The 25,319-nt window shown below is 37.9% G+C and overlaps 1 protein-coding gene across 2 annotated transcripts in view; it reads left to right on the plus strand.

Annotated features, from left to right (window-relative positions):
- The window catches only part of LOC131146683 (tRNA dimethylallyltransferase 9), a 68,057-nt gene that overhangs the window by 40,353 nt on the left and 2,385 nt on the right, over positions 1–25,319 (plus strand). For both annotated transcript variants that reach the window (XM_058096431.1, XM_058096437.1), the window contains exon 8: positions 21,579–21,673. In XM_058096431.1, coding sequence (XP_057952414.1) covers positions 21,579–21,673 — 95 coding nt within the window. The remainder of the gene's footprint in view (positions 1–21,578; positions 21,674–25,319) is intronic.

Here is a 25,319-nt window from a genome sequence, read left to right on the forward strand (position 1 = left end):
GGATTTAAACTTTGGTACACTGGTAAAGAGAAACATAAAAACGGGGTGCATATTATTGTAGACAAAAACCTAAAAGATAATGTAGCAGATGTCAAAAGAATAGGGGATAGGATCATTAAAATTAGGATAACTTTAGGCCGGGAGATAGTGAATGTCATTAGTGCTATGCTCTCGAAATAGACTTAGCAGAAAATCTTAATAGGCTTGGGAAGATATGAATAGTAATTTACAAGGGATACCAATGTATGAAAAGACATTCATAGTAGCTGAATGGTCACATTGAAAAGGATAATATAGGATATGAGAGGATACATGGAGGCAATGGGTATGGAGATAAAAATGAGGCTGGTGATACAATCTTTAGATTTTGCCATGTCTTACAATTTAGGTATATTGAATACTTGCTTTATAAAAAGAGAAGAGCATTTAATAACCTTCAAGAGCGGGTATAATAAAAGCCAAATAGATTTCTTCTTAACTAAGAACGGGGATCGCATCTAGTAAGGATTTTAAAGTTGTTTTTTGTGAAAGTTTGGCTACACAACATAGAGTCTTAGTATTAGATATACATATTAAAAAATGGAAGAGAAGGAGTAACATAAATCAACGTAAGAGAATTAGATGGTGGAACTTGAAGGGAGATAATATAGCGAAATTCAAAGATAAAATAAACAAAAGTGTGATTGAACAGTAGGGGATAAGGTTGGTGCAAATATTGTTTGGAATAAAATGACAAGTTCTATTGTAAGCAAGGACTTAAATTTCAATCGAAATGTCAAAATTTCGAGGGGTCTCGAAAGGAAATTGAGAGACAGATTCGATTTTGAAAAAATTCGACCGAAATTTCGAGCTTTCGGCAAATTTCGTTTGAAATTTCGAAAATTTCGGCTGTTCTTCTGAAATTTTCTGGAAATCATGTGGAAAAAAAAAAAAAAAAAGTTGGAGGGAGGAATTTCAGCATTGTTCTGAGTATTCTCAGATTTTTTTTTGCTTTTCCCACGTGATTGTGCACGTTGTGCAACCTGTGAGCTTATACAGTGAAAAACAAAAATTTCGCAGAGATGCTCTGCAGATCCATTATTCAACCCAATAATTTCACCACTACCACTACACAATTTATTTGTATAAATTAACATCATGCATCATTCGGATACATACCTCAAACTCTCAAAACCTTCTTCTTCTTCCATCTACAAACTTAAAAAAAAAAAACACCCTAGATTCCAAATTTTCTGCTGCCTCCTGCCTACACCTTTGAAGTTCGAACTCCGAAAAGACCTAGCCTTTGAATCCCCTCCTGCTCTGACCCTTCGAGCCTTTGCCTCTAGCCTTCGGCTTCACCCTCCACCTCCATCGTTGTCGCACACAGTCGCAAAGCCAGCCGCAAGAACTCCAGCCTGCAATCTTCCTTTTTGCTGAGGCTCTTGCAGAGCTACGAGCAAGAAACTAAGAGAAGAGAGACGAGAGACGAGGGACGAGAGTCCAGAGCCACTATTGCCCTTCCCTCCACGAGCAGCAGCAGCTCCACGAAATAAAAGGGCTGCAAACTAAAGGCTGGTTTATATTTTAAATAACATGTTTTAACTTTTAAGTTTTTTTATTTACTCAAAATCTACCTTGCCCCCAATATATTTACAGCAATGCCCTCCTATCCCATTTACTATTTACCCCTTAATTAGTTAATGTTACTAACTTACTGCTTACTACTTTGCTAGTATACTAAATAATAAGTTAGTATAGTAAATAAAGTTAATAACTAGTAAATTTAGTAACTAAATAAAATTAGAATAATTTACTATTATTGTCTTATTGTAGTATAAATTAATAAATTATTTCATTTATTTAAATATATTCATTTTAAAAATGTATTACTTAATAATAATTTTGTAAAAATTATCATTAATTTTGTAATTTTAATTTAATAATTTAATATTTCTCTTAGTTATTAATTTATCTTTATTTAGCATCTAAATATTTTTATTTTAAAATTGTAGAGTAACATCCAAATAATTTTTTTTTTTTTTTTACAAATTTAGAGTAATTTAACACCTAATCAGTATAGCCTAGTAATTAAATAAATTAAAGTACTTATTAGCTTAATATAGTTTAAATTATTTTATTTATTTGACTAATTTAATTTCCATAATTTATGGGTAATTTTGTACATTATCATTAAATTTTGTAAATTTAATTTAATATTTTAATGTTTGTCTTATTTATTAATATTATATTGATAATAAAACATCTCAAATAATTTTCTTTTAAAATTGTTTACTAATTTAACACCTAATTTTTGATTCATTGTTACCTTGTAGGAAAGTAAAATTATCTACAAAGATGTCTGAAGGAAGAAAGCAAGATCCAGCATGGGAACATGGATACCCGATGCCCAATGTAAAGAATGGATTTATTTGCAAATACTGCGGAATACAAATGAAGAGTGGTGGTGCAACAATATTAAAAATGCACCTAGCAAATTACGACCCGCAACATAATATAAAATTCTGCGACAAAGTACTTCTAAAAGTTAAGCAAGAAATGAGAATTGTTTTAGAAAGAAAAACAACAGCTAAGGCCAAAAAAATAGAAAGAATGGATCAAATAAAAAATGAATTGCGTGGGAACTTGATGCAATCACAACAAATTGATGAAGTTGATGATGTTGACGATATTGCATACCCGCCTCACATTCCTTCCTATGAAAGGTCTGCATATCGTCAAGTATTCTATGCTTCAAAACAGACGGAATGGGAAAGAGACCAATCTCGTAGGTTTGCAGGTAGCCAATAAGGAGGTAGTTCAGGGGCTGGTAGTAGTGCAGGGCAACCTCCGATGAGGCGATCTCAAAGTGTGAGAGAGCCAGAAATAAAGCCATATATTTCAAAGCCTTCTCAAAATTACAAGTCAGATGCAGCAAAAACAAAGAAACTTGAAAAATTTATTCAAAGGAGATAAAATAAAAGAAGAAATGAATAGGTTGATTTCAAAGTTTTTTATATATGATAATGTTCCACCTGAGAAGGCAAAATCACCTCATTTTAAAAACATGGTATGGGGTTGCCAATCAGCTGGAACGGGAGTCGATCCACCGACACCCTATGAAATCAAAACAAAATACCTTGATTTAGAGGTAAAAGAAATGGAAGACCACGTAGAAGAAGTGAAGAAAAAGTGGGCCACGTATGGCTGCACTGTAATGTGTGATGGATGGATAGGCCCTACAAAATTATCCATCATAAATTTCATGGTTTACTCGAAAGGAAGCACAATTTTTCTAAAGTCAGTAGATGCTTTTGACAAAATAAAAGACCATAAATACATATATTTCCTATTAAAACATGTTGTGCTAGAGGTAGGAAAGCAATATGTTGTCCAAGTGGTGACCGATAATGGTAGTGCCTACAAGAAAGCGGGTCTAATATTAATGAAAAAATTCAACTTGTATTGGACTCCTTGTGCAACTCATTGTATTGATCTCATTTTTGAAGAGATCGGAAAAAGAGAGGCAATAAGCATAGTGATCTTGCAGGGGAGACAGATCACTAATTTTATATATAATCATGGATGGTTGCTTGCTAAAATGAGGAAGGGTCAAGGGGATATTGTGCATCTAGGGGCCACACGATTTGCTACAAACTACATTGCACTTGATAGCCTACAAAAAAAAAGAGTAGGTTTAAAATCTCTATTCACATCTGATGAATGGGCTGAACATGCTCTTAGTCGAACAAAAATGGGTAGAGAAATTGAAAGTACAGTTCTTAACCATCAATTTTGGGATAGAGTGGCAAAAGTTTGTAACATTTATGAGCCTATATATCGAGTATTGCATATAGTTGATAGTGAAGTGTGGGCAACATTAGAAGTTGTGTTTGAAGCAATAAGGGTGATGAAAAGGCCATTGAAATAGGTGCAAGAAGTGCAAGATGGGTTCTCAAAGTCATCAATGACCGGTGGGGAAGAACCCTTGAACATCCTCTTCATGCAGCAGGTATAAAATATTTATAAATTTCAAGAAATTCATATATCAAAATACATATTACATATTTATATTTTACTTTATTTGATTGGCAGTTTATTTCTTAAATCCAAAATGTCAATACAAAGAAGGTGTTGGGGAAGATCCTTATTTTCTTGATGTAGTTCACAAAGTTTTAACACCCTTGAGCCACATTCCTTGGGCTTGGATCAAATTGGAAATGCGGTATATTTTTAAAATAAAATTTAAATAAAATAAGTCTTAATCCATGTTTAATTATTCAATAACAATATTTTTTTTAGATTGTTATATTTAGAGATGCTAAAAGAAGCTTTGGAGAAGCAGCTGCTAAAGCAGCTAGGGCAACCATGGCACCTGGTAAGTATTTATATATAAATGTACAATACAAAGTTACAAACTTCAAGTACAATCTACTTAGTAAGTACTAACTTGTGTTCTTAAAACATCTTGCACAGCTGATTGGTGGATGATGTATGGATCAAGTGCTCCAATCCTAAGAAAGCTAGCATTGCGCATTTTGTTACAAACCACATCTTCATCAGCTTGCAAACGAAATTGGAGCACATTTGCACTCATTCACACAAAGCAAAGAAATAGACTAGCCTACACCAGACTTCAGCAGCTTGTTTTTTGTTATTACAACATGAAGCTTCGAATAAGAGATATGGAGGCCGAAATAGACAAAGTGGCTGAACAAGATCCCCTGGACCTTCTTGACGTATCAGTTGAATTGGGTGATGAGGATGAGTATCCACTTTTTCAATGGATTAGGCCATCCCATCTTGATGAACGAGACGGAAGTCCCCATCCACAAATGGCCAAGCGTGCACAAGATGACTTTGGCATTGATGTTAATCAGGTTATGGTAGAAGAAGTAATATCTAGTAGTAATGATTCACAAATGAATCTTAGATCTAGATATGGAACTTCATCCACTATGCCCTCTGGTGGTGATGATGATAATGACGACAATGATGCTGGTGGTGACGGATCTAACCCCGACGGTAGCAGTGGGCAAGGTGGTGATGGTGGGGACTATGGAGGAAATGAAGGATGGCAAGATTATAGACCAGAAGTGGAATATACACATCCTTCCCAACTCGAAGATGACGGTCCACAAAGAGAAACACGTCCAGTTGATAGGCAGTATAGTCGTAGAAAAGGAAAAGGGAAGATGCATCAAATAGAAGAGTATACCTTTTCCCTTAGTATGGAATCTATGAGTATAGGAATAGAACATGACTCTAATAGTTATGGTGGTTATGAATCTACACAAAACAGCTCCTCACAATCTACATATGGCCAATCGTTTTCATTTGCAAATGAGCAGGCACAACAATATGGAAATTGGCAACCACATGTCTATGGGTATGGACGAACAGGTCAAGAATATGGGTATGAGTATGACCAGTATGCAAATATAAAACAATCCTATGGACATACACAACAAGTAGAACCTGCAAGAAGAAATCCTAGCACACGAAGATCTTCTGGCCGAGTAGAAACTGCCATGAACCAGATGACTACGGAGGAGTATGAACAACACATGTACACTTTTACTCAATATTTTGGAAATTATATGATATGGAGTGATTATTGTAAACAATATATGTCATCTCGAAATCCTAATGATAGGGATAGGAGAGATGACTTTGAGCCACCAAGAAAGTCCATGTGGTATTAGATCATTAAATGTATAATTTTTATTGAAAATGTAGTTGTTTAAATGATAATTTGTTGCCTTAAATCTTAAAGGAATAGCTTCAAAACTTTATAATCATTTGAATGTTCTTCAGTTCATAGTTTGTTTCGCGATATGCAGTTTAATATCCTACACACTAGAAACTTGTCAAATATGCATTTTTTTTAATGTATTTTGATACCATATTAAGCATAATCATCTATTCTAATATTTCCTAAAGTTTTATTGTAAATTTCCATCATTTACTATAAATTTTCATAATTTCTTTAAATCGAAATCGAAATTTCCGTAAATTGAGACCATCGAAATCAAAATCGAAATTTAAGTCCTTGACTGTAAGGATAGCAAAAGAGGTTTTCTACAAAGGAAGATACTCGGGTAATAATGAAAGTTGGTGGTGGGATCAAGAAGTGCAAAAAGCTGTTAAGGCCAAAAAAAAAAAAAGCAAAATTGTAGAAATATAGAAAATCTTGAAAAATACAAAGAAGCAAGAAAAAAATGCAAAAAAGACTATTTGTGAACTTAAACACAGAGCTTGTGATACTTTATATACTAAACTAGATACAAAAGGAGAAAAAGATATTTATAAACTTGTTCGAGCTAGAAAAAGAAAATACAAAGATTTAGGTGATGTAAAATGTAGAAAGGACAAGAATGATAATGTCTTAATTAGAGAAGAAGACATAAAAGAGAGGTGGCGAAGATACTTTGATAAGTTGTTTAATGAAAACTAAAATGAAAGATTGAACTTGGAAGTAACAAATAAGGAGAACACTAAAAATAAGAGATTTATTCGTAAAATTAGAGTCCTCAAAGTTAAGATGATATTAAAAAAGATGAAAAGTGGGAAATCTATAGGACCAAATAAAATACCAATTGAAGTTTGAAAATGTTTAGGGGATAAAGGAATTATTTGGTTAACTAATCTATTCAACACTATTATAAAAACCAAGGAAATGGTAGAACAATGGAGTAAAAGTACGTTAGTACTTTTGTACAAAAACAAGGCGATATTCAAAATTGTAATATTTATCATGGAATTAAGATTATGAGTTGTATGATGAAATTTTGGGAAACGGTAATTGAACATAGAATAATATTAGAGACGAAGATTTTAGAAAATAAATTTGGTTTTATGCTTGGGAGATCAGCAACAGAAGCTATTTGTCTTTTAAAAAGTTTAATGGAGAAGTTTAGAGAAAAGAAGTGGAACTTGCATATGGTTTATATTGATCTAGAGAAAGTTTAGAGTACCTAGGGAAGTTTTTTGGTGGGTCTTACAAAAGAAGGGAGTCTGTAGTAGATATACAGAGGTCATTAAGGATATGTATGATAGAGTAGTGACTAGTGTTAGGATTGTAGGAGGAGAATCTAGGGACCTTCTAATCATAATAGGTGTACATCAAGCTTCTACTTTAAGTCCTTATCTTTTTGCCAACTAGGAATATTCAAAATGAGATCCCTTGATGTATGTTGTTTGCGGATGATATCGTGTTGATTGATGATAGTAGGAGCATCGTGGAATCTATGCTAGAACTTTGGAGAGCCTCGTTAAAGTCTAAAGAGTCTAGGGTAAGTAGGAATAAGACAAAATATATAAACTGTAAAGTTAGTAATGTAAGGAGTAGCAATAAAGAGAAGATTAAACTTCGTAATCAAGAGATTTATAGCATTGGTCGATTTAGATATCTTGGATCTATGATGCAAACTAAAGGGGAAATTGAAGAAGATGTAGTACATAAAATTTAAATAGGTTGGGTAAAATGGAGGAGTGCATCAGGTGTGTTGTGTGATTATAGAATACCCTTAAAATTAAAAGGAAAGTTTTATAAGACGGCTGTAAGGCCAACTATGCTTTATGATTTAGAATGTTGGGCAACTAAGAAACAAAATGTACAAAAAATAAAAGTTGCTGAGATGCGAATGTTAAAGTAGATGAGTGGTTTACATTAAAAGATGAAGTAAGAATTAAGAAATGAGCATATATGTAGTAATTTAGGTATATCGTCGATTGAAAAGAAGATATGGGAGGGGCGGCTTAAGATGGTTTGGGCATTTGAAACGTAGGCCTAGTAGAGCGCTTGTGAGGAGGAGTTAGTTAATATTTTTGGCATGAAAAGGGGTAGGTGTAGGGGTAGGGGTAGAATGGTAGATGTAGGCCTAAATAACTTTGAATGAGATAATGAGGAAGGTTTTAAAAGTTCTTAATCTAATAGAGGAAAACACTCTTGATCGGGTGAATTGGCGGAAAAGTATTCATGTAGCTGACCTCACCTTGTGGGACTTAATGCTTGTTGTTGTTGTTTTGTACACACATACATTGGAAATAAATTTTTGTAAATTATGCAATAAAATCATGAAATAGAGAAGTGATGGAACAAAAAAGAACCAAAGCATGCTTGGTTGTTACCCTAACTTAACTCTTGCTCATTGAGTTTTTGATGTCATTTATGGATATCCGTCTTCTTTGCTTAGACATTTCCAAAGGTGATTCTATCCCACATTTTCAGCTTTGCTTTCAATCCCTTCAATTTTGTGGCAAGCACTAGCAAGCCTTCCCCATGACATGCAGAGAGGACCACCATATTTTAACTGACTCCCTGAACCCGTCATGCTATAGCCACATATTCTCAAAGCGAAAGGGGGTTGCCTCTCACTTGGATCCTTATGTGTCAAGGAGAACAGGAAAGTGATCTGAGATGGGCCAAGGAAGCAGGCTCTAAATCATGTTGGGGAAGTGAATTTCCCAATCCATAGAAATTAGGAACCTACCAATCCTTGATAAGGAAGGTGGCTCCTTGGAGTTGGACCAAGTGAAATCGCCACCAATGAGTGGAAGATCAATGAGGGCATTCACTCTAATGAAGTCTAGAAAATCTCTCATGCATGATGCAACTGGTCTTACCTCCACGTCTTTCATAAGAACAAATTACCATGTTGAAATTGCCTCCAATGATCCAAGTAGCATCCCACCTACTTCCATGGTTTTAAATAAAGGTCGTTATGTAATGATTTTTTGGGTTCCCGATAACTTTACACATTGTGAAGTCGGTGGGGAGAAAAATCACGGTCGTAGTAGCTGTTACAGACCACGACCATTATGTAAAGGCCACTACAGCCGTTACATAACTGCTGCAAGACTGTTATACGAAAAAAATTGTTTTGTTTTTTTACTTCTTATCACTTTTGTTTTCCCCCTCTTTCATAAATCATTCTCAATATACTATGTAACGAGAGGGAAAAAGATTATAATTAGGATGATAATGATGCATGATTTACTTTTTTTTTTAAATAGTCACAATAAATGTGAGAGGAATGGTGTAATCCCAAGAGGGGGGTGAATTGGGTATTTAAAAATTTTCCCTAAGTCAAGTGCGTTCATTTTAAATCGCAGCCACTTTCACAACCTAAGGTCTTTTTACACAACCTCAATTCCCACAAATATTAATGTATGCAAATATATAAAGCAAATAAATCATTCACAACAAGTTAAGCATAAGCATACATATACTGAAAGTAAAAATACAAGGGAAGAGAGTGACACAGATATTTGTGATCGGGGTTTGGCCAATACTGCCTACGTCCCTGCCTCAAGATAACAAGCAAGAGGATTCCACTTAGTGCTCACTTAACGGGTGGAGTGTCACCGATTACAGCCTCTCCTTATGGGGCAAGGAATACCACAGCTCACATTACAAGGCTGAGCCCAACCTATACAACTGCACCTTACAGGACGGTGCTCCTAATTCTCCTAACCGGGTCTGACCCAATCCGGTGCACGTTACAAGCCAGTGCAGTCCTCTTTCGACCACACGCTGGGAATACAATAAATATCAAATAATATTTGTACAAATAAAAGCTTCTCAAAATAAGTAAGGATGTACAACAATAAAGCTCTTGAATGCACTCACACAAGATATGAATTTAAGCGAGTATGTGTATTTTTCACTCAAAGATATTTTTCAATTAAAAAGTGTGAAAAATAATTTTCTCAAGATTAAAAATGAGAGACCTTTCATGCAAAGATGTTTAGATGAAAATATGCTCAAGGTTCTCCTCTCAATATCCCAAGGACTTTCCCTCAATTTTTCAAATAAAGTTCAAGGGAAGCAGGGATTTTGGATCAAACAGATTTTTGCAAACAAACACAAATGAGCCTTTGGATCTTTCAATAGATGTGCAAAGATCCACAAACTATAATAAGGTTTTTCCCAAAAAATTTATCAAAGAAAATACATGGGAGAACCTTTAGCTATGCTCTCGAAAATAATTTTCAACAAATAAAGAAAAGTGTGAGTATAATGCTTTACAAAGAATGAATGCCCAAAATAAATGCTCCTTTTCAACAACCTTCAAATGCAAAAAACTTGCAAGTGAAAGAAGTAAAAGAAGCAATCAAATACTTTCTTAAAAATGATTTTGAAATAAAAGAGAGTAGGAGAGTATATAAAATAAGCACAAAAATTTGGGAGAAATTAGAATCTAAGCATTAGTTGGGAAATGAGTAATGAAGGGGTATTTATAGGTTTTCTAAAAATATGACCGTTTGGTACCTATTAGGCATTTTAGAATTTGTTTAATTAAAAATTTAAACACGTATAGCGTTGGAAAAATGGACCAACTCGAGAGGTTCAGTCGATTGGGGGCTTCGCTGGTCGGCTAACCCAAGCCAGAATTTCATATTTTCTTTAGGCTTGATCGGCTGAGGAGAGTGACGGTCAGCCGCCCAAAGGTGATTATCGAACCTTTGTAGGTTCGGTTGACCTAGGCTCAAGGTCGGTCGGCTGTCACTAAAGATCGGTCGGCCGTGGTCGTTTTGAACTAAAAGGGCCGGTCGGCTAAACTTTTAGAACTGGCCAAAGTGGCCGATCGGTTGAGGCGCTCACTACATGAAGTGCTCGGTCGGCTGAGGTCGGTCAACCGAGGCGTTTAAAGCCTGTAATGGTCAGTCGACTAGGCTTGTTTGAAATTACAGTTTAAGCCATGTTTTGTTTTCAAAAACATTTTATCACCTTTGTATGATTTTAATTTTGAGTATGAAAGGTTTTTCATCCCTAAGGTCACTCTATGGTCAGCCTATGGTTCTGTTTGAGCTTTCATCCACATCATGCATGATATGCATTATTACAGACCAAATATAAAACTAAATGCATTTACAAATTAACATAAACACGTCTTCTTCTTTGCTCTCCATTTTTCCTATGGAATATGTCAGGAGTATGTGCTTTGAGTCCTTCATTGGCTTCCATGAACAGTCCTCTTATGTGTGTGTTAAAATATAAACATGTTCACAAACTGAATACACACATAAGATACTTGTGCTTTGCTAGCATCAAAACAGAGATCGGACTTAAAAAGTCAACAAGATGCATTAGTTAACAATTTGAAAATGCTAACTTGTTAGGAAAATATTTTATTTTGATAATATTAGCAAATTCATATTTATGTTCTATATTTTTCAACTTCAACCTTCTTTTTTTTTTTTTCTAGTTATTGTACATTTGTATTGTTCGCAACTTCGCAGGTCTTATGTATCTAATAGATTAATAGATTGTATAATGTATATTGTTTTATTAATTATATTATCACACGTAAGAATTTATCATGCATAGGAACAATGAGAAAGTATAAATACGCGCACACGTAATTTATCTGTCGATGACGGTTTAAAACAAATGTAAATTTCTTGCCCTTACCAAACAACTTAGTTGAAATAAAAGAGCTAAAATACACAAACTCTTTCTAAGAAGGGTTAAAATCTTAAAAATGCAAATACAATGATATGCACAAGGTTGTGCGTGCTTGAAAAAAATTCAGGACTGTAACACTCACTTCTTGTTATGTAACATTTGTTACTCCCACTTCTCGTTACACCTGTTATCGTTACATTACGCTACCACTACCACGATTTAAAACCGTGCCTACTTCTAATCTCAAAGGGCTCAATCCAAAAAAGATATTTGGAGTGTCCTTCACCTAGGCCATACTCCTATGCGTGAATCCATTGAATGTTATTTTTTAGATTCTTGAACAAATTGGAAACCTAGAAGTAATTAATGGAGTGGTCAAACAATTCCACAACACTAAGCTTTTCACAAGACAAGAATACCCCTTTGTACTACACTTAGCTCCAAAGGATATCCATCCATGTGTCTTGGCCCCATAGGTCTCTGACCAAGAGCTACTCCACCCTCTTCACTTTAATTTCCTGTAAGCACACAACATTGCCCCTCCAATCCTTAAGAAACGACTTGATTATACTCGTTTTAGATTTGTCATGGAGTCCCCTCACATTTCAAGAAATGAGTTTTCTTAACATGATTTAACATAGGGGCTCTGGCTACTTCATGCCTCTGACATTTTTTAGCACCCTCTCAATTTTTTGTAGTTTTGCAAGCATTCCAATCGTTTTAGTTCCCTGTTAGTATCGACATTTTTGTTGCTGCTAGAGGGTTTTTGGAGATTATTACCCACCCCCTATCTTATCTCTCTTTCAATATCCTTAAATAATTGTAAGGCTATGCCTTTAAACCCTCCAAAGGAGCACCTATGGCTTTGCTTACTATTTTCTACTTTTGGAGAACCCAAATAGATACATGATTCTTAAAGTGGGTTCTGTTTGGGTCCATCCGTGCAAAGCTTCAAATTTGGGCTTGTCAATCAAATCCTCTAATCTAGGATTGATACGCAGAGTGTCATGGGTCGAATATTTCACACCTTTGTAAAAGACTGTATGACGCTAGCTAAAGCACTCTTGTTTAACAAGCCAGCCTAGCATTTACCACGATTCACCAACAGAACACTTCCATAGTCATTTAAGGAAGTATAAGTGGTAGAAGTAAGCAACTTATGAAAACAATGGCATGCAAGTAGTAAACATTGAAGCAACATAATTCATTATCAGCACCTCCATTAACAATGTGTGTCTAGGGAGGGAGGCAATTAGGCTAAACACGTTTACAATAGCTAGTGAGGTTTACAAGTTGATGAACACTCACCTTCCCTTAAAGAGATTTCTATGCTATTCTCACTCTAACACTAGGAAACATCAATATGATTAAGGAGTCATACTCTCCTCTTTAGCCTAGGGAAAAACTATCTTTAAAAAGTAGTCTTACATTAGTATTTACATGATAGAAACTCATCCCAAACGCACAAAACAAGTGGTTACAGACAAGCATAATGCCCTAAACAAGCTCGACTTGTGATGTTCCCCCACTTACGCAGTCAACATCCTCGTAGACTTTGATGCTAGGTACACTTCAACTTTGTCCATGAACGGTTACATATCTTTTGCAAAGACCAAATTGATTTCTTTGTCGCCAAGGCCTTTCCACTTAACTAAGAACTCCTCCCACTTCTTGCTTGAGGATGTGAACTCTTTGTCTACAAGGATGCCTTCAACTTCTCGCTTGTCGGGTTGCACTGCCTTCACTTTTGCTGTCGTTGACTAACTGTTGCTTGGATCTTCGGTGTTGGCGTTGATTGGCTTGAGGCAACCGACGAGAAACACAGGATGCACTTTCATCCAAGTCGAAGGGTCAATTCTATAAGAGGCCTTCCCGACTTTGGCTAGGATGGAGACTAGTCTTTCATATTTACGAAGTAGTCACCTATCTTGTCCTTGTAGTGACCTGATTTGTTTAGGATTGAGCTTAACAAGCACCAAGTCACCCACGTTGAAGTGTTGCGGTCTTCTTTTTTAATCTGCCCAATTCTTTATCCGCTTAGAGGCTTTCTCCAGGTAGGGTCAAGTAATCTCTGCATTCTATCTCCATTCTTTGGAGAAGATGTACGCTTTGGGATTCTTTCCTTTGTGTGACTTGTCCATTGTGTGAGGTAACGATGAGTGTTGGCCTGTAATATGCTCAAAGGGACTATTGTTGGTTGATCTCTTTTGGGTGTTTAAATATAATTGAGCCACATCAAGTAGTTGCATCCAATTCTTCTGATTGGCGTTAACAAAGCGGCTCAAGTACTCTTATAGTAGCCCATTGAATCTCTCTGTCTGTTAGATTGTTTGTGGATGGTAGCTCAAAGACATGTCAAGTTGTGAACTAAGAATTTTGAAAAGCTTCATCTAGAAATTGCCAATGAATCTCGAGTCTGGGTCACTGATAATATCTTGGGGAACACCCTAATACTTCACGATTTACTTGAAGAATAGTTGTGCCATCTCCTCTGCCGAGCAGTACTTTGGTGTACTTCAAAACCTGTCTATAACCATAAGTATAGACCCTGCATCTTCCACTTGGGCAAGTTGGTGATGAAGTCCAATGAGACACTTTCCCATGATCTAAATGGTACTAGTAGGGGCTCCGGCAGGTCTGCAATCTTCTTCTGTTCCACCTTGTCTTGTTGATAGGTGAGACAAATCTGGGTATAATCAACCACATCATCACGCATATGCTACCAATAATACCTTTGCTTCAGTAATGCCAAAGTGGGCTGCCATCCTGGATGTTCGGCCCACATGGTATTATGACACTCTCTCAACAACTTCTGCTTCAGATCTCTAGCTCATGGCACAAAGAGTGGCCATTAGTAATCCGTTTTCCATCTAGAACTAACGTGTTTTTTCGTCTTCTGTCAACTTTATGAGATTTTGTGCAACTAGATCTTTGGCTAGGTTCTCCTTGATGCGCGCCTGCATCATTGTGGTAATGGTACTCAACGTCAAGTGTGTTATCATTTGTAAGGCTGCCAACTCGACCTTCCTGCTCAGTGCTTCCACTCTTTGCTCATGTGTCCTGCCTTGTGCTTGAATGAGAAATCAAATTCTACCAAGAATTCTTGCCATCGGCTTTGCTTGGATGTTAACTTTGATTGTGTGAAGAAGTGGCTAACACCTAAGTTATCCGTTTTCACCACAAACCTTGACCCAAGTAGATAATGCTTCCGCATGTGGAGACAATGGATCACTGCTAGCATCTCCTTCTCCTAAGCTTTGTACTTCTATTTTTCTTTACTAAGATTACAACTCTCATATGCAACATGATCCCCCCCCCCCCTCTCTCTCTGTGCCAAAACTCCTCCAAGAGCGTAGTTCGATGCATTTGTGTGTACCTTGAAGGGTAACATGATGTTCGGAAGAGCAATTATCAGATCTCTCATTATGACATCCTTCAAGTCATCAAAGGCTCCTTGGGACTTCTCTATCTAGTTCCATCCTTGACCCTTCTTCAATAGTTCTGTCAAAGGAGCATTCTCCTCAAGTACCCCTTTATGAACTTTCTGTAATAGTTGGCAAGACCAAGAAAGGAAAGCATCTCCTTCATTGTCGCTAGGATTTTCCACTCTTGAATAGCTCTCACCTTCTCCTTATCCATCCTAATATGACTTTGCTTAATCACATGACCAAGGAATTTGATGCTCCCTTGAGCGAAAGTGGTTCACATACAAACTATTCTCCTTCAGTTGGTTGAACACCTTTCGTAGATGCTCTTTATGTTTCTCCAGAGTGGAACTGTAGACAACAATACCACCTAGGTACACCGCGACAAACTTGTCAAGGTACTCACCAAATACTTGGTTCATCAAGGTACAGAATGTCGTAGGCGCATATGTCAACTCGAATATCGTCACCTACAACTCATATGCCCTATACCGTTTCACACAAGTCGTTTTCAGCTCATCCACATAAGCAATTCTCACCTGATAGCAGCTTGACCTCAAGTCAATTTTAGTGAAGTACTTGGCATTACTCAACTGATCAAATGGATTGGCAATCAACGGAATAAGATACTTGTTGCGCATTGTCACCTTGTTGACTGAACGGTTGTCTTCACACATTCGCATGCTTACATCATCATGTTTCCTTTAAAACAACACTGATGCTCTAAACTGTACTTTGGAATGATGAATATATCCCACTTCCAACAAATCATCAAGTTGTTTTCACAGCTCTACTAGCTCTGGAGGCGCCATACGATATGACCCTTGGCAGGTGGCTTCACTCCTGGGAACAACTTGATCTCATGCTCCACACCCTGTTGTGGACTTGGAAGCAAGTTGTGAGGTAGCTTATCTAGCATAACCTACTTGTGTTTATCCAACATAGCTTGGATGATTGTAGGCACCGACTCTTGGCCTACTTCTTCCTCGACCATCACTGTGGTGAGATATGTCTATTCTCCCCTTCTCAATCCCTTCTTGAGTTGCATGGCTGAAATGAACTTCTCATCATCGCCTTTCTTCACAACGGCTTGCACCATGCAAGGGTGACTTCTTATCAGACACATGGAATCAGCAAAAGGCATTGACACTGCCTTAGTCTCCCTCAGAAATTCCATTCCCAAAATGACTTGAAAGTCATGTGCAACACCTTTGGGAAATTCGCATGTCTTGCCCATTGCCCAAGATTCACAATGACTTGCTTCGCTACTCCCAGGGTAGGCTAAGCTATGGAGTTGGCTGCTTTCATGTGTCACGAATCCTTCTCCAAGTATATCTCGTATATCCAACATCAAAGCAGAAAATTGTTTCACGTATTCCCTAATTGACCCAGTATGCTTGAGGTCTCTTAGCTTTCTTCTAGCATTGTACTCAACGTTCTCAGGAAAGAATTGGGTCTTGAGCTCTCTCTTCAAGGTTGCCCAAGAATCAACTACACAACGTCCATTCTCAATTTCATCGTATTTGGTATGCCACCATAGTTTAACGTCACCAACCAAGTATATAGTCGCAATATCCACTTTCACTTGTTTTGAATCCGTCCTCAAAGCGCACAAGTACTGCTCCATATCAAATAAGAATTTTTCCAACTCCTTGGCATCATAGGCACCCCCATATGTTCTGGGTTTTGGTACCTTGGTTTTGCTAAACCCCAGAGTGTTAAGAGTTTCCTATAGCAAGAACCATCACATACATCTTCACAATTATATCAACTATCTGAGCTTGCAAGGTCTCCATAGTGTAATGAAATTCCTCTGATATTTCCACCATCGAACTTTGTTGATGCCTTTGTGATCCCTCTAATTCATCAACACGTTCCGTAAGTCGGGCCATCTCTTTGGCCACATTGTTGGCTGCCGTCTTAGCATGTGCTTCTAGCACATCAATTCTCTGAGCATTGGTTGACATAGTCACTTACTAAAGTTTTACCATTTCCACAACGAAGGCAACTGAATTCACGTGGCAATTAACTAGACTTCACGGGCTGCATAATTCACACTTTTGTGAAAGACCATGCAGTGCTAGCTAAAGCACTCTTGTTTAACTAGCTAGCCAAACGTTTACTACAATTCACCAACAGAACACTTTCATAGTCATTTAAAAAAGTATAAGTGGAAGGAGTAAGCAACTTATGAAAGCAATGACACGCAAGCAGTAAACATTGAAGTAACGTAATTCATTAATCAACACCTCCATTAACAATGTGTCTAGCAAGGGAGGCAAGTAAGCTAAACATGTTTACAATAGCTAGTGAGTTTTACAAGCTAATAACACTCACCCTACCCTAAAGAGCTTTCTATATTATTCCCACTCTCACACAAGGAAGCATTAATATGACCAAGGAGTCATACTCCCCTTTTTAGACAAGGGAAAAACTATCTCTGTAGAATAACCTTACATTTGTATTTACATGATGGAAACTCATCTCAAACGCACGAGACAAGTGGTTGCAGTCATGCATGATGCCCTGAACAAGCTCAGCTCGTGACGCAGAGCATCGTAGGGAGTGCTAGGGTCTGGAACAACAACCAGTCCTTCAATAAGAGTTAGAGATCTGGGGGATTCTTGCTCCAAAACAACCTCTTCCTCTTAAGTTGCTGCCTGTAGGGGGTGATCATGCAATGGGACAACCTTCCCAAACTACACAATCTTCTTCACAACTTTGAATGGATCATCATGGAGCTTGAAGGGAGAAAAAGAGTTGGGCTGGGGCTTCAAGTTGTCTAGTGAGGTTGTTAGGCTGAAAAAAATCCCCGTGTTTGTGGCTTCATGGCCTAGATTAAGGCTCCCTTTGAAATCCAAAAACAAGTCAAAAGATGTGGAATTACCTTTAGCCCAGGAAATGTTTTTAAAAAAAGAAAATCAATAGCGCTGCAATCCTTCTCAGAGACACTCAAAAAGGAGCATGTGAGTCCACTCATCTTCCCCACCCCTTATGAATCAAATGTCAAGCCACCATTCAATGTCAAATTCCTATAAGTTAAAGATCGAACCAACACTCAATGTTAAACTCAGAGGCTTGCCACAATGAGGGCAGGGACACAAAGAAGTTGTTTGGTGAGGTTTCAATTCAATTCAATTAGGAAGGCCATTGTCTTCTTCTCCAACTACTCGACCGCCAATGTCGCCTTACTTTTTGCGGTGGCCTTGGAGAACCACCTGATGGGAGGAAACTATCAGCGACCTTGCTTGACTGCCAAGGATGAGATTGTCATCTAGCCTTTTGAGTTGTACCCCTCCAGAAATGCAAGGGTTCTCTAGCTACCGTTGTTGGTCTCCACTGGGGCAAGTTAGTCTCTAAATTTGTTTAGTTCAGCTGCAATGTTAAGTTTCTATCCTTGTTCCTTATTCGACAAAACCACGATGTCAATTTGGGTTTGACACTTATCAATGCCGAGAAATCCTCCCAAGCTTCGAGGAACCACCTGAACTCCTCTAGCTCCAAGAAAATGGAGATACTTCTTTCCTTGCAGTATTATTTTGTGATTCTAAGGAGATTAGAGTTCCTTATTCAACAAAACCACGATGTCAATTTGGGTTTGACACTTCTTGATGCCGAGAAATTCTCCCAAACTTCGAGGAACCACCTGAACTCCTCTAGCTCCAAGAAAATGGAGATACTTCTGTCCTTGCAGTATTTTTTTGTGATTCTAGGAAATTAGGATTCCCTACTTCTGGGACCAAGTAAAAGGACTTCCTTTCAACCACCACTGTGTGATTTGCATCTCTCAACATCTCGCCGTAGGTAGTTGGCTGTTGGTGGAGAGTTAATAGATCATGCAAAAAGGAGCTTGCCCAAATCATCATTGAAGCTGAGACGTCCAATGAAGAAGGGTAGAAGAGAGAAAGAGGGGAAAATAGGTTTAGGGTTTCCAATGAGGAGAGGAGTGGGTGAAGGGAGAATGAGGTGAAGAGGAGAGATCAAGTGGATTCGTAGGGTTAGGTTGAATTGCGAAAGGTGATCCACAATGATTGTGAGCTTGGAGGAAGGAGTCTATGTGGGAGACATCTTGATTCCTCTATTGGCCTTATTAGGAGCACTTTGACAAATCTTCCCATCTATTTCATATTCCTCCTTCCCTGACTGGCTTTAGTTGCTAGGGAGCTGGAGGGAACTCAGAGAAGATTTCTTTGGGGAAGCTTGAGGGAGGAGTTTCAATATCACCTTCTCAAATGGGGGGTGGTAAAACAACTTGTTTGGGAGGTTTAGGGTTGAATTCCCTCCACACTTTCAATAAAGCCCTCCTTAGGAAATGGTGGTTGTGGTTCATGAAGGAGAAAGACCACTTTTGATGGGAAATCTTAGCTTCTAAATATGGGTTCGAGCATAACGAACGAATAATGCATACTAGCAGAAGACCCTATAGACTATGGAGTCGGGATTTGGAAATTTACTAGGAAAGGGTGGGATGATTTTTTCCCCATGTGAGATTTCAACTGATGAATGGGGCCAATGTTTGATTTTGGCTCCAATGTTTTTAAAGGCGTTTTTGAGGCACTCCTCGAGGCATTTTGGTGCTCGAACACGCCTAGGTATAGTTTGGAAATCCTACAATGCATATGCTTTCTAGGTTGGAGTGTATGCCTTGGTGCGATGGCAAGTGCCTCCGCCTCGGTACGGGTGGTCTCAGGTTCGAGACTTGGTAGCAGCCTCTCCAAAAATGGGGTAAAGGTTTGCCGACATCCACCTCTCCCAAACCCCACACAAAGTGGGAGCCTTGTGTACTAGGTATGGCCTTTTATGCCTTAAAGAGGAAGGCACACACATTCTGGGACCTGCACTTAACTTATTTTAATGATATAAAAAAAATTAAAGAAACTGCAAAATAGGGCAGAAACGCCATATTTTTAAGTGCTTCTATCAACCAAACGATTGAAGAATCCTCCTTACGAAAAGTTGCTCCCTACTTGTCAACAAAGAGCTCATTGCACTATCGTCAACACGACTGAATCCGCAGTGATGACTGCACTGCTACCTCTGTCTAGCTGTTTGTCTCTTTCTCCCTCTGCGATGGGACAATTGGGTCATCTTCGAGCGTCTATCTCTCTCTCTCTCTCTCTCTCTCTCTCTCTCTCTCTCGTCTAGAGTGTTTCTTTCTCAGCTTGAGTCTCTTCGATGGAGTTAGTGGACTGTGGGGAGAAGACGGTGATAGAAAGGCAACCTGAGCAGCAAGATTTTTTTTACTGGGTGGGAAGGCTACCTGCAAAGAGGGTGCGTGGCTGTACTCTGTAGAAAGGCCATGCAACTGTAGCATTACATGTGGCTATAGAAAGGCCAGGGATACAGTGTTTGGGCAATGAAGACAGCTTGGTTAATGTTTTTTTAATTTTTTATTTTGAACTACTTTTTTAGTTTAAAAATCAGAAAACAAAATTTATAATTTACTTTAATAAATTTCATATTATTTTTTGTATATGTAATTTATTTTATATATTTAAAATTAAAAAAAAAAAAAATAAAACTCTCAAAAGGCTTATGCCTATACGCCTCAAGGCTTACGCATCACCTCTGCAGTGGTAAAATGCTTTGCCTTACGCCCGCGGCTTTTAAAACACTTTTTGGCACAATGTTTGGTGTGACAACAAGAATCTTAGAGCTACCTTTCTTTGCATATGGTTTGTCTTGTGACCAGGATGCCCTCATTAACCGTCATCTCCAAATCTTATATCGGGGGACCTTCTGGTACCCTTTAGTAGAAATGTGTCAGATTGGGAACTACATGTGCTCTCTGACTTTTACAGCCATCTCTATAATTTCCAGTATCAAAACATCCCCAATGAGCCAAAATGGGCTCTGGATGAAAATGGAGTCGTCACTGTCAGATCCTTTTACAAGAAGCTCTATCCGATGGGAACAAATTGCAACGACCTCCCTTGGATTCATATTTGGAAGACAGCAGCTCCTTCAAAAGTCGCTTGGTTGGGAGTCAACACATGGAAAAGTTCTGACTTTGGACAACCTGCAAAAAAAGGGTCTAACCATAACCAATAAGTTTTTTTTTTTTTGATGGTGATGCGAATCGTCAACCACATTGCTTGTCTCCACAGATCATGGCAGAGTCTGTGGAACATGGCTTGTTTTGAACTGGACATTAGGGCGTTTGCTGACACTTTGTGGGAGGGGAACTTTGGGCTTGCAAAGGCATTAGAGCCACCAAGGAGAAGAGGAAGCCTTTGAATCTCATTTCTCTCGCAATCTTTTGGAGTGCTGGGAAACAAAGAAATAAGAGAGCCTTCAAAATTCTCTTACTCTGCTTCAGATTTGCAAAGAGCAGTGGATAGCTGATGTTTCCAACTGGCACAGTGAGCAAATTGTTAATGATCATAATGTAATTCTGGATATGTGTGGCATTCTATTGCATGGTTGACCTTTTGTACCTTGGGTTGGCATCCCCTTGATGCCCAGCTAATAAAAGTTTCTTTTTATCATTCGAGAGTATAAAATGATTGGATTTCAAATGTGGATGCTTTTGTAGTTCTCCTAAATAATAACATAGAAAGATACAATGAATACTGTATTGAGTATTGGAGTTTCACCACTTGGTCTGGTTGTCTTTTATAAAAATGCATTAGAAATAATCTTCAGTGATTATTTTAATCTTTAAAAAACTTATCTTCTATAGATTTGATAATTTGATTGTGTTTGGCTATGTTAAATATCTACATCTAGTTTTTATTTTTATTTTTTATTTTTTATTTCAGGCTATGGATTACCTATCGTGGTGTAGAAAGCAAGTGAGTATGAGTTCTGCAAGAGACTTCTGTGCATTTTTGGCTGAATTTCAGAAAGCATCTAGGTAATGCATTTCTTTTTCTTTTTGGTTTTTTGGTAGTTTATCTTCTCTGTATGTTAATATTAATATGTTCCTTATTGCTTATACCTACTATAGAATAAAATCTCTAACTTATTTTCCAAGATCGTACCAAAGACATAAGTTTATTATTACTCTGATGTGGTGTGTTAGATTTGTGTAAAATTATATAAAATTTGAATTACAGATAGTCGCTTAAATTGACTGGTGCTTTTACGCCTAGTGAAAAATGTATAGAGAGAATAATAAGGTCAGCTCTTCTAAAACATATTTGCTTGGGTGTGGACTGCTGCTTGGGGGGGCTAATCTGAATTGGTTTTAGGCTAGGGATATCATTACATGGGTTGGGAAAGCTCAAAACAACACATCCACAATTTTGACGAGGCCCTTGCAACCTGAATGTGTATTAATACTTGTCAATTAAAGCTCATCCTGAACCTGATCTGACCTGTACTCACAAAGAAATGAACTTCAGCAGATCCTGGGCTGGGGACTTTGTGTTGAAGGTTTGGATTGGGGTGAGCCAAGGCTGACCCCTAACTTAGACCAACCTGCCTGAGCTGCAGCCCAATGTGGAATATATGTGCCTTGGCATTGTTTCACCTTTCTGGATATGGTGATTGGTTTCTTAATACTGGTAAAACCTCACTTATTTGGGATATTTATCATCTTATCCTCGAGCTGGCACATATTTATTAGAGATGACCAAAGCTGATAACACTAAAACTGGTATGATAATAATGAGAATTACTCACTAAATTAAAGGGGTTACAAATTTGGTTGGAGGTAGTTTTTTGTTGATAGAGCACTACTTTCCTTCTGATTGCTTGGTTTCATGTTATTGTATTTCATTTTGGGTTATATTAATAGTAGCTTGTCTTTGTGGTGTAAGTTCTTTGGCCCATTACCTGTACGATCCATGGTTCGCTGATGACCTTACCTCCTAGTTACAAATCTAACCCAATATTTGCATTGGAGCAATTTTACATAGGATAAGGAAGATAAGTTGTCCCACCCAATTTTCGTAATGGCTGAACTATTATTGTCATTTATTTGAGCTTTCTTCAGGGTTAGCACATCAAAATTAGTTTGCAATCTAATGTGCTACTTTCTTGAAATTCATCCTATGCCTTTTCTTTTTAATGAAATGAAGAGAGGATTAGTTGAACATTTTTATTATATGTTAAGATAGTGTTTGGGGGCATGGATTTCAAGCTTTGAATTTGGATTTTGTGGATTTGAATGAAATGCAATACAATTTTATGCTATTTTTTGTCCAGATCCACACAAATCCAGATTAGAAGCTTGAAAGCCTAAGGGAAAGGGGAAAAAAGGGTAAGCTCGTCACTCTTAAGGATACTGAAAATGACCACCTTAGAGATACAAATATCAACTTAATGCAATCCACCAATAAGATACAGAACCAAAAAGGAAGCCAAAGCCTGCAAATTTCATTAAAAGTAACATTATGATTCTCCCAACTGCAGAGATCAGAAATATATATGACTTAGGCATGGAACAATCCTCATGTCATATAGAAGTGTAGAAAAGAAAGTTTACCAATTAAAGATGAGTTCTAGACTTCCAAAATCATTGATGACAATAAAGTAAGTGCTAGCACACTGAAAATTGTAAATCAGGTGCTCTTTGACCCCTTTTGAGCATTGAGGTCTGCCTGCACTGCTATCCAACAAGAATAAGCCTAACCACTTCTAGCCTTATCACAACTATTTCTGTTCTCATTACCCTGTCCCCTGCAACACCAAGCTTACCCTGAACATTGTCTCCACAAGATTCCTGATCCTTCGTAGTCTTTCCCCATCAATAGAAACCGAAGGACGCTCATTGATCAGTCTGTCATCATAACCACAGTTCTCATCCTAAACCCTAAACCCTGAACCCTAAATTACTAAAGAATCAAAAACATCTCCTGAACTCCCGGAATTTCTTGAACCACTTACGGCTTAATGTGAACCTGACATTGAAGACCCATGGACCCATTACCTGTCACTTGCAATCACTGCAACAATTGCAAACCACCCATTAGTGTTGCTGGAACTTTCACCTGTCTGCAGCCTTGAGGTGTCTGGTCCCCAGTGACCACGCTATCTTTTCGAAGAGCTAGTCTCTCCTCAACTTAGAGGAGCCAACTTTGGGCCCAAACCTTGAGCCAGTGACTCAGGCAGATCGTGGGCCTGAGTACTAGTGGAAACAATGGATGCTTTTGCTTTGGGGTATGTGATGGCTACCTTAGCCTGCTCATTTATCTTTGCTGGATCTAACTTATGAATACCCAAGAGCTGGCCCGGATGCAGTGTAATATTGAGAATACCAGGCTCAACCCTGTCCAAGCCCTGCCCATTGCCCTGGACTCACATGCTCCATTCTTCATCCAACACAGCATCTATCTTCTCCATGTGGCCATCCTCCACAGAAACCCTAGTTGCATCTGAACAATTGCCACTCCCCCAAAAACACAGGATTAACAGCCGGCGATGCCTGACCAGGCATCATGACCTGTATCACACCCCTGCATTGATCACAAGTCTTGCTCCTTCCCGCCATCACAACCTTGCTTCAGAACAAGTATTTTTCTTAAATCCCTCTCAATTGCCCAAATCTTTTACCATCCACTAAATTCCTTTGCCAATTGCCATTGCATGAAATTCCTGATCAAAACATTCTCACCTCCCATTCCAACCTCAAGTCCAAGAGCTTTCCTATCTTTGTTTATGGAATCGCCAGACAATTCGCATGTTACAGTAACCCCATCACAAAGTGATTATTGAGAGCCCAACCTATAGTTACCGGAGCATAAGAGATGTGCCCAAACTCGTAAGAACAACCACACTTTGTCAATCAGTTTGTGGGTGACAAGCTGTGCTGAATTGGCGATTAGCCCTAACTCCTGAACTTTCTCCATAGTGTCCTCCAAAAGCTATTTGTAAAATTTGAATCTCGAATTGAAGTGATAGATGTAGAAACTCCAAGAAGTCTAATGATCTCACGAAAGTAGATATTGGCCACACGAGATGCATCTGATGTTTAGTTATACGGGGTGTAATGAGCCATTTTGCAGAACCTGTCAACAACAATCATAACTGCATCCTAGATAAGGAACTCATCTCATCCTTCTTATTACTTCATTTAATGTCTTATATTTTGCTAGGCTATATTTATTTGTAAGTTCATTATTTGGTCAAATTTCTATTTATTGTGGTGCTACTATATAGTTATTGTATAAAGTTACTGTTCAGCATCACAAACTATCACACTACCATGGCTGTGAACTAGTAAAGAGTGTGCTTGTACAGGTGTGCACATGCGCTTAATTTACTCAGTCTCTCATTGATGGCCGGAATTGGTTCCATTCAAAAGCTAGGACGGTTTCCCTCCTTTTTTTTTTTGGATCAACTGTTAATTTGTTATGGGAATTGACTAGTTTATGCTTTACACTAGGGGCTATAATAATCTCTTGATTCTCTTCTGAGTAATTGGAAATAAGTATAGAATTTGCTGCTTTCAAAAAGCTAATTTTTATTGTTTTTATGTTTTTTATCGTGAAATTTTATGCTGCATATGGTTCCTACTGTTATCCTTTTGTACAGCTTATAGTGTTATTCCATTTCCA

Source organism: Malania oleifera, chromosome 1, assembly GCF_029873635.1.
Source record: "Malania oleifera isolate guangnan ecotype guangnan chromosome 1, ASM2987363v1, whole genome shotgun sequence".
Taxonomy (NCBI): Eukaryota; Viridiplantae; Streptophyta; class Magnoliopsida; order Santalales; family Ximeniaceae; genus Malania; species Malania oleifera.